The sequence below is a fragment of the Borostomias antarcticus genome, assembly GCF_949987555.1.
Source record: "Borostomias antarcticus genome assembly, chromosome: 20".
In the NCBI taxonomy this organism is placed as follows: Eukaryota; Metazoa; Chordata; class Actinopteri; order Stomiiformes; family Stomiidae; genus Borostomias; species Borostomias antarcticus.
In genome coordinates this window covers 6,275,220-6,286,271 of record NC_140253.1, presented here as the reverse complement: position 1 = coordinate 6,286,271, position 11,052 = coordinate 6,275,220, and the positions used below count along the sequence as shown (strand labels likewise).

General features: G+C 43.5%; 1 protein-coding gene across 1 annotated transcript; it reads right to left on the bottom strand.

Annotated features, from left to right (window-relative positions):
• Positions 1–3,150: 3,150 nt before the first annotated feature.
• lrata (lecithin retinol acyltransferase a) lies at positions 3,151–4,781 on the bottom strand (the record flags this gene model as incomplete). Its single annotated transcript, XM_084454322.1, has 2 exons — positions 3,151–3,921; positions 4,239–4,781. 2 exons carry the CDS (start codon positions 4,779–4,781, stop codon positions 3,769–3,771), a joined length of 696 nt encoding a protein of 231 aa, XP_084310448.1. The 3' UTR covers positions 3,151–3,768.
• Positions 4,782–11,052: the final 6,271 nt, after the last annotated feature.

Genomic DNA, 11,052 nt, shown 5'->3' with positions numbered 1-11,052 from the left:
ACTGATTGAAGGTTTCTCCTGCTCTTAACCCATCCCGTCGTCCTTCCCCCAAGGGCAGCTGGGAGCAGACAGACGTGCATGGGCCACGCCCAGGGACCAACCAAGTGCTCCTGTTCGTCTCCGTCAGGAACGGACAGAGTTAGCAATCTGTTCTCCTGCATGATTTCCATATTGGGTTCTTTATGGGGAAAACCCTTGCGAACACGGGGAGAGTATAAGATAGAAAGGCCTGGGAGACCTTCTTGCTGTGATGCGACAGCACTGGTACTGGGGGTTCAGTGTGATGGCATCAACCTGTATGTTGCTAGGCAAGTTAATTAAGAGCAACTCTCAAGGACACTTTGGCACACACAGCCGAGAGCTGGGTTGAACTGGGGACCTTTCGATCCCCTGCCCTCTGCCCCTGAGCTACGTGTCTTTCCCGACTAGCATTTTAAAAGAGCAGTGAAGGAATGGCTGCTGAGCAGCTCAACCTTTTAGTAAAGGAAGCAGTAGATAATATTCCGTATGTAGGTTGGTGTGTCATACTATAAGTGTTGTTGGTGTCTTGTTTATATGGGAATGTATGAGTTCTATGTTTTTATGCTTTTGTACTTTGAGGGCTGCCTGTGCAACAAACAAAGACTAAGACCACAATGAAAATTAGACCCGACATTATTGTGTGTAATTCCTCTACAATGTAATATGTGATGGTTGTGGCCAAACAGGCTTTTAAACCTGTGTATTTTAACATCTGCTAAACATTCATTACATTCATTGTTATTGTTATGGATATGGTTGCCCTTTTACAATGATACTGTATGGTCATTGTTTCCCACAGGATTGGGGTGTCAGGGGGAGAGGGTGAGGTCCGGGGGGGTTGAAAAGGCAAGAAGTGTCTGATCTATCTAGCTGATCACATCAGATTATTTTATTCATCCTGTGTACATTCACAGTGAAATATTGCTGCCGGCTCCTAGATGGACTACAAATAAACAAATTACACAAGAAGTGTCAATCTATACAGTATAAAGATAAGATACCGGTATGGATGGATTATGTACATGCTTAATAACCCAGGTAGGGCATGGGTCTGTGTTATGTGCATGCTATAGCTATAATAAATAATCCCAGGGGTGAGATATATCTGCATATGCATGTATGGTGATGTTATACACTAGATATTCTGACTCACTAGATTAGTGGAGTCATTCAGGTGAGAAGAAGCTCTTCCTGAGTGTCTCCATGTTCGCCGTGTGTGCGCTACTTCTTCCCTGACCGAAGCAGAGAGAACAGTCCGTTTCCTGGGTGGCTGGAGTCCTTCAGGATCCTGTTGGCCTTGGTCTTGTGTCTTCTGGTGTAGATGTCCTCAAGGTGGGGGAATGGCCCCCCTAAAATACGTTCAGCTGACCGCACCACTCTCTATTGGACCTTGTGTGCTGCCGTTCCCATACCGTATGGTGATAGTCCCAGTCAGGATGCTCTCGATCATGGATGAGTAGAAGCTCCATCTGGTGGGACGCTCTGAATTTCCTCAGTCTTAGGTGGTGCAGTCTCTGACATGCTTTCCTCATCACAGTTTCCGTGTGTTGTCCTTAGTGATTTGGACACCAAGGTATTTGAAACTGTCCCCTCTCTCTACAGGGATCCCGTTGATGATTAAGGGGGGGTAGTTCATTTCCTGTTTCCTCCCAAAGTCCACCAGCATCTCCTTTGTCTTGCTGACATTCAGATAGAGGTTGTTATCCTGGCCCCACTGAGTCACCAGGGTCATCATCTCCAGGTAGGCCTTATTATCATTATTGGAGGTCAGGCCAATCCCTGCTGTGTCATCCACAAAATTGTGGAAAAAAACAGATGGAATTGGAGTCAAAGGTAGCTGTGCAGTCGTGCGTGTACAGGGAGTAGAGAAGCGGTGACAGTGCACAGCCCTGGGGTTGCTCCTGTGTTGAGGGTGAGGGAGGATGAGGTGTGGTTGCCTACCTTTACCACTTGGGGTCTATCCAATAGGAAATCCGGGATCTATTTACAGAGGGCACTGCTTTGCCCCAGGACCCTGCGCTTGGTGTCGAGCCTGGGTGGAGTTATGATGTTAAAAGATGAGTTGTAGTCAATGAACAGCACTCTCATGTAACCCGACATGTTCCCCTTACTCATAGGGTAGTTAGTGTAGAGGATGTGAGCTATTGCATTCTCTGTGGATTCTGTTGGGTCTGTATGCAAACTGTAGGGAGTTAAGTGTGCGGGGCAGTGAGGAGGAGATAGGTTGTTGTTCTTTCACATAGTCTGGATTGAATCTGATTGGGCGGGGAACAGATTTCCGCCGCCACTGATTGGGCTGTAATAAACTAATGACAAGGTGTAGGCTATCCCGAAAATTGACATCAGGTCAATGTATCGTGTCAATACATGTTACAGTATGTACACCTTTATGACTACAGGGGTGTTGTACAATGGACAGTGTGCACTTTGTTGGCTGATGGCCATCTGTGTATAGCCTACGTTAGGTATTGTGTGTGTGTGTGTGTGTGTGTGTGTGTGTGTGTGTGTGTGTGTGTGTGTGTGTGTGTGTGTGTGTGTGCGTGCGTGTGTGTGTGTGTATGGGTGACAGCCTGTGTACAGTTACTGTATCTAACAACAGAAGGCCGCTATGATACCGTATCTGCTGTCTGTACAAACATGTATCCAATACAAGTTCCCTTGGGGTGATAAGGTCAGTCTTGTCTATCTTATCATAAGAGTGCAGCATTGGATGATTTGTGCATTGAGTGTGTAGCAAGTGGAGCCAACAAGGCTGTCAGTAGCAGAGTGAGAAGGGACAGGGCATGCTGCAAACCACATGACATCAGCAGTATGGAGATCAGATTTTTCTCTGTCATTATGAAACTGGCGGGAGACTAAGCTGCGGCCGGCCATCTATAAACACTGTACTGTATGGTTCTATATGTAAATATAGGAATATTTTAAATATTATGCTGTGTAAACCAGATACCCTACTTTGTAGGACCAGTGTAGCACAAAATGGGATTGTAATCTGTGTCATAACATACTGTATCTTGTAGTTAGGGAAATAGATGTAGTAATTTACATATAGAGTCAGACAATAATACAACACTTGATATATATTTTCTTTATACATTTAAGTTATGTACAATTCATGTAGGTGTAAACAAATGATATTCTCTTCCCATTGTACACTATTAATCAGCACAGTACTCTTAGAGTGTCAAACTGAATGTCTATTGATACATTCCACAAGATCATCATTCATAGACTTAATTATTGACAGTCTACTGTACACTATATTGACTTACACAGTAAGCTAAGTAATATATATTTTTTAAATACACCTCGAACAATTTTAGAACATTAAGGGCTGATAATTTAGTCCTGAAAAAAACTAACTGGGCATCTATCAAACATTGACATTGCCTGGCATACGAAATGAATTCCCTTAACTTGTATGGGAATACATACTGTAGCCTACTGTATAATAATGTATAAAATGAAAGGATGGTTGGTTTTATGGTTGGAGCAATGGTCTATAAATGCACTTCAGGGACAAGTATTGATACACACATGTACACTTATGATAGTTGTTGATACACTTGTGAGTTCTGGTGAGTAGTAGTAGGCTACATTGACTTCCTGCGTTAAATGCAATTAAGTCACTTTGGATAAAGGGTCTGCTAAATGAGTGTAGTGTAATGATATCAATGGGATTACAAGGCGGACCCATTAACATTGGCCATTGTAAAGTGTCCCTATTGAATGAGAGGTTTGTGTTGTTCAGCCAGCCATCCACAGAGTGAAGGGGATGAGGACTGTGGGTAATGTAGTCGAGGGCCCCAGGCCAAAGCAGACGATGTAGATTATACCTAGGAAGACTGTGAGGATGACAATCCTCTGGTCTCTGATGATTGATTTCAGGCACTGGCAGAACTACAAAGGAAAGACAGTATGAGTGAGCCTTGAGCATCGTAAAATTCAGATGCATTTTACAGGGTCTTAAGAGCAGGTAAATGTGCATGTTTTATATCCAAATGCTACTATGTTATGTCTTAATATAATAGCGCATATGCAAATGTTTAAAAATATAATTAAAACCCAATCTATGTACACTCTAATCATGCCTCCAGCGTAATTGAGTTAATTATCTCTGCACATATGAATCCAAAGGCTACTCCTCCTTGGAAGCTATAATTAGTTACTGGAAAAGTTAAATTGCAGCAGTGTGACGTATGTTGCATGATAACTACCTTCTCCGTTTGCTGACTTGTCGCTGAGCCGTATCTGCAGTATGTGACAAAATGTTCACAGTTATACCATAGCAAACTGTACGGAATTGACCCGACGAGTCTCAACGCTCTTTTCGCAACTTCTTCATTCGGAAACGGTGGCGCTTTGCACAACTTATCCATGTGGTTCACTCTGATGCTGGAGCCGTAGGCAAAGTCCTCCAAGGTGTCCACACGCACCGTGGCGCACTTGTACATGCAACCAAAAATGAGTCGCTTATTCGTGATAACTCTTTTGATTAACGCCTCGTCGCTAGTAATCACAGGCATTATGTCGGGAATCAGATGCGCGACTTTATTGTCTCCGAGATAGATACCGAAGTGAGTAAACAATGTTCGCGGGACTTCTAACAGGTCCCCTCTTCTCAGAGAAGCTGGCTCCTGGCCGTGCGTCGTGCGCTCTTGGCGCTCGCTACGCTCCCCATCAGAGCAGTTCAGTTCAAAAAGTTTGAAGTGCGAGAGAAGGGACAGCTTCTCCACGAGAAACGTTAACGAGTCGAGCATCTTGAGCTTTGTGTGGGGAGCGTCCAGGCGTCATGGGTTTTATATCCTAGGAGGGGACAGCGGTGCGAAGGGTAAACCCCGAAGAGACGATTGGTCACCACCAGCTTTCCCAGTTGCAGTTGTTCAGCACATGTGGCTGCTGACTTAAACCATCATAATCTTGCTGAATAGTTTCGTCTATTAGGCTGCGTTTTATCTGCACGTGTTGTTTACTTTTCAACAGTTGGTGCATGGAACTGAAAATTCAGTTTGGAAACATTTAACCCTTGTAGGCCTACTCCGTTCACTTTTTGGGTCACACTGACCAATGGCATTATTTGGGCAAAAGCAAACAGACTAAAATTACATAAAAACTCCTTAAAATAAATCGTCCTTATCTCAATTTCAAACAATATGGAATCCATATAATATTAATATTTGCAAGTAATCTGCTAGATAACAAGGAGTATTATTCTATAGGCCTACTTGAGGACATGTGAATTGTGAAAGTCAAGACCATAATGGTTATCATATCTGTATTTCATACAGCTGAGCGAAGTTGTAAACCAGTTCAATGAAATGTCATTCCTGCTCATCACAACAAACAAAACAAACATCTTGCTGCACATGTGAGACATCCTGCTCTTAACCCATCCTGTCGTCCTTCCCCCAAGGGTAGCCGGCATGCATGAGCCGCGCCCGGGGACCAATCCAAGTGCCCCTGTCCGTCTTTGTATTGGGTTCTTTATGTAGGAAACCATAAAGAACATGGGGAGAACATGCATAGGCCTACTCCACAGACTTCTCGCCGTGAGAGGACTGCGACTTCGCTGGGATCGAACCAAGGACCTTCCAAAGCCCAGTCAGCCTCTCTACTGTACCTCCCGAGCTACGTGTCACCCCTGGGCCAGTCAAAACACTGAAAAAGCCTGTTGAAAAGGATCCACCCGCAGGGGGCAGTAGAGATTGCTCATAAACCTGCACTGCTTACTTCACCCCCTTGGTGTGAATTTTTTCTTAATTACTTTCGACAGCCTAGCTGTCACTGTTACCAGGAAATGGACAAGTGAAGGTTAATCAATTTGACAAGTCCTTGTGGGAACCCTTGTGGGAACTCCTTTCAAAGATTGAGAGGACTCAGTAAAGTCAATACAGTCGTACTTCACAGAGCCCCCAGTACACTAAAAATACAAATACCACAAAAAACTTAATGTTAAGTGAATGTTCTTTTTGTACCCTCATGCTCATATTGCCAGTGGCCTGGAGGAAATTGTGAAGAAGAAGACATATTTTTGGAGCAGTTTGTGAAATGTGAGAGTCTAATTTGGCCCAATAAGCTCATTGCACCCTAACATATAATTGTGCCTTTTCATGACACACAGTCTGTCCTGTCTATCCCGATCCAGCATCTTTAAGCATAGGAGGGGGGTTGAATTGAGAGCTTCCTAATGGATGACCCAGATCAGCCCCAGACAGGCACTGGGATGAGAAGTAACATTCCACAGAACAGATTACTCTGTAATCCTGCAGGCTCCATCTTGACATGAAAAACTCCTTTAGTGAAACAGATAAGCCTATTTGATTTAACGTCATTCAACATTTACAGACCCGATAGGTATGGAAACTGTGAAATCAGCCTACTTAGCATAAAAAAAGGTTTAACAATTATTTGCATTTTTTTCAGAGCATGGGAAAAGACTGCCCAATAGGCGTTCTCTCCTTGAACTCCTGAACTTGATGTTCGTATATTGGGAGAGGAACAAGACAATCAATCATGTGTGGACGAAGACTAGCATAGTGTACACATCAAACATTTCCTGTTAATATGTATTGTTAAGTTCATTTTTCCTTCTATGTGTTTGATATGACAGCAGTGATCCAGGGCAGATGCTATCCCTCTCAGCGTATGTTTGCAAAGCAGGTGTGCCAGCTGTAAAACTGTAAATGTATGCATGACTCTGAGGCTCTAACTGCCATGAAGTGTTTGCAGTGGTTCAAGCAGGCCAGTTGTATTTTATATGACCCCACTGTTTAATTGAGGAAGTAAACACAAATGGGGTCAATCTGAAGTCCATGACCAAACATGAACTTTTAACCCGCTCTGCTATCAACCAAATATTTGGGGTCTGGCATTCAATAGTCACTGACCGTCTCAGAAGTTGTGATATGTGAATTAGGGGGGTCAGGAGCAGGTCATTTTCCAGTCATGTCCAGGTCAAGTGAAGGGCTTGTTGAGCTGAGATCCCCCCCACGGTTTCTTGAGGACAGGGGCCATCAACGCTGAATGGCCGTAGAGCACGTCTTCTCTTCGTGTCCATATAAGCAGCTGTTTTCAGACGTACAATGTCCAGCTGGCGGTGAACTAATTGTTGTTACCTTGGTGTCTTTAGCTGTGCAGGGTCCATCTTGCAGAGGGCATCGAAGAAGGCGCTCCGTAGTCTGGGGTTCTGTGCCACAGTCACACGTTGTCAGTTAGATGGGGCTCCCTACGTGGTTCAACAACATGGTTGTGGAGAAGCCTCAGCTGAACAGAAGCTAACATGCTAAACGCCCAGTGCATAGTCACCTAGTGCCATGAGTGTATGCGGGCAGCCATTTTCGATCAGTATTCACTCGATACCGACCTAGTATACTTTTAATCGTCATTCATATCAGTTGATAGGCATATTATCTGCCAGAACAAGGAAGTTTGTGTTCGAAGACAAAAACATGTCAACAGACATATTATCTGCCAGAACAAGGAAGTTTGTGTTCGAATACAAAGACATGTCAACTGCATGTTCCAGTTCTAGTGGTCATACCACATTCAGCTGAGCAAGCTTATGGTCTGTGACCATGGGTTGAACTCTCATCGGTCATTAAAACAAACCTTTGGCCCCCTCAGTCTCTGCAAGATTTACTCAAATGACCCCATTGTGACCACCAGTGGACTTTTAACAAGTATACCCTAAACTTAATGCATGGTGGGCCACCAGTGGGTTCCCTATGTCCACTTTGTTCTTGACCCCGTAAACTTGAGTTCACTACCAAGAAAGACACGTTTGCCAGGTGGGAGTCAATGGTTCGACTACCGCTGCTAAAAATGGTAACTCTGCAGTACATGTTTTGTATGGCTGCTGAACAGGTCCGATGTGCTCTGTATCAACTGTAATAACACGTGGATGTGCTCTTACTGTAAGTGTCGTTAAGCAACTTGGCCTTGTAGTAATGATCATTAGCTCCTGAATGCTAGTTGGTGTAAAGTATTGCACGCATGCGTTGGCGGCATCCCACAATGAATTTCAATGCGAATGCAGAAGAGATATTGTATTGTATTGTTAGGCATCTGTGGGCAACATTGTGTCTCCCAGGGACATAGTGCATCGATTCCTGGGCCTGATCTTCCTTTTGCTGCCATTCCACTGTAAATGTCACAACACATGAATACAATGAAAAGGGTGTTTAACAGTACATATTAACAGGGACTTCTTGATAAATGTATGCTACAGTATACTCTTGATCCACACATGGTTGTTGGCTTGTAGTCTTGTTCCTGTTCCAAGACATTTAGATCCCCACTTGAACCACATTAGGCGATTACAGATTATATACTTGAAAGCTCTAACTGAAGCCAAGAAAGCTGATGAACTCAAGACTATTTTTCATTAGATCAAATCGAATGCAATGCAACCAATAAAAACAATAGCTCCACCCGCCTCCATCATTTTAAACTGCACCTCCAAGCCCCCACAGGCCCTATCCGGGGTTCATCACCTTTTCAGGTAGTTCCTAGACAAAAACACACAGGTAGCCTAATCTAAAATGGAGAGACTGTAGGGTCCTGGACCTGACAAGAGTAGAATGGTTTGATAATGTGTGATTGTTCCCTATAGTCATTAAATTGCCGCCCAGAGACGCATCGTATCGATGTGTTCAGCGCTCGCAGTCCAGGGTCTGGTTTCCCATCGCCTCCTCGCAGGCCCTCAAAGCAAGGAAGCGCTTTTCCAGCTGGCGTATAGTTCAGCCAGAGTTCAGAGTTGTTTAGGTTCACAGGCGCAGCAGTTCAGTCTGGGGTCATTCTGGCTTTATCTGTCTCAGGCCTGCTTCTCTCCACACAATAAAACTAGGTCAGGGGAAGGTAGCCCGATGTGAGATTTATCACCCAGTGGCGTCAAGAAAGGGGCCCGGAGATGGCACCTCGTATGTCATACCTCGGCAAGAGGGAGCCAGGTGAAAGTGAACGTTATCAAGGAACGTCCTTCCCAGAAAGCCGAGCAGTAATTAGAACGCGACGGAGGGGCAATTAGGCCAGTCAGATTACCTCAGGCGTGTTGAGAAATATTTGTACTTCTGTTCTGCAAGCGATTAACAGTTACACTGCATTGACCGTACTGTGTATGGAACAGCCGTGTTGCCTTGAAGCAGGGCTCAATGCAAGTGGGTCAGTAATTTACTGGCCCAAAGTCATTCTTTACTGGCCTGAATACAAATTGTTTTATTTAAGCTGGTATCAAATAAAAACAGACTACAGTACATTTTTATGTCATTTATTATAAATATTGAATTCATATATTAAGCAAATGAAACATTTAAACTTCAGGAAGTGCAGGAAATCAGAACCACATATGGCCACAAAAGATGGGAACAACACCAAGGCTTCTCTTTTCAACATTACATAGGCCAGCTGAAAAATAAAACCACCATTGAGCTTTTACTAAACAACTTAAGTCGACTGGGTAGACAACTTTAGATCCGACGTGCTCTTTGTCCTGCTGACACCCATCGTTGTAGAACACGCTCTGCATTGAAATCAGCAATTACTGGCCCCTCAATACTAAAGCATCAACTCATATTTCGCATTCGCCTCCATGTTGGCATGTTGTCTGACTGTGAGAAAGACTGTCACCACTACACATCACGTACTCTGTAGGCGCTACTCAATCTTGATTGGCGGGATGGAACATTCAAATCAAATCAGGCAAAAAAAACATTTTATGTTCAAAGTAAACTACGCTGTGTGCACGTCTTTTTTTTTCTTTTTTTTGAAAACACGCTGAGCATTGAAAAAATGCCACTAGCCCAATCGGGCCAGTGAGTTCTATTTTTACATGCCCGACATAGCTGTTTACTGGCCCCGGGCCATCGGGCAACCGTTATTGTTGAGCCCTGCTTGAAGGCTGTGCTGTCTCCCAGTCCTCCTTGCTGAGTGAGTGAACTCCCTTAGGATACAATATGATCCTTATAGTAAAGACTACAGTCATAGAAATGAGAAATGGGGGTTTGGTTTGAACATTTAATTCCAATGGGAGTCTTCTGATTAGGGCAGTGAAGGAGCACAGGTGTAACTTGTTGACAGTAACAGACATGCACACATGCACCTTCAAAACTTTCCCTTAAAGGAGTAGTAAAGGGGAAAATCATGTTTAGCCCTGTTTTAAGGTTACTTATGATCATATACAATGGGTCAGTTCAAGAAGTTGACAAAACTAGCACTTTTAGAAAGTTGATAATTGCTCTACCACCGTTTAGGTCATACAATGGATGTGGGTGGGCACCTTGAAAAATCATTCAAAAACATGTTAAACTCTCGATTTTAAAGACAAGAAGCTCACCGAGGGGGTAATTGTTCTCCATTGGTGTTCTGACATCAAATTTGCCGCAAAGTATGAATCCTGTAGGGTCTTACTGATCATTTTATGAAATCCATTGACTTGTATTGACGCAACTGTTGTGTAGATCAATCCGTAGAGGGGATTCAGGAAGCGGAACTACTTACGGTAGCTATTGTTATTGTTTATGTTGCTAGGCTACCTAGTTTGCGGACGTTTACACACGTATGTGCTGCAACTAACTAAATAGTTCTATGCTAAATATTTTTTTTAAAGCATTTCCAGATGAACTGGAATCTTACTTTATGGTGAATTATATGTCCGAACGCCAACTAACACCTCGGTGAGTTTCTTGTCTTTGAAATTGAGAGTTTAACATGTTTTTTTAATGATTTTTCAAGGTGCCCACCCACATCTATTGTATGACCAAAACGGTGGTAGAATAATTATCAGACTTTCTCAAAAGTGCTAGTTTTGTCAACTTTTTCATCTGAACCATTGTATATGATCATATTGTAACCTCAAAATCCCCAAAAGAGCAAACTGAGGTAAATTAGAGCTCCTGCAGCACATTAAGAAGCATGTCATCTGGCCCAGTTAAGCCTGCCTGCTGTGTCCATCAGTACACCCATGCAGACAATACATGCTCCCGTTTTGTGGCACACACTTTGACCCACTTTCCCCTCGTGAAAATCGATGAGTCG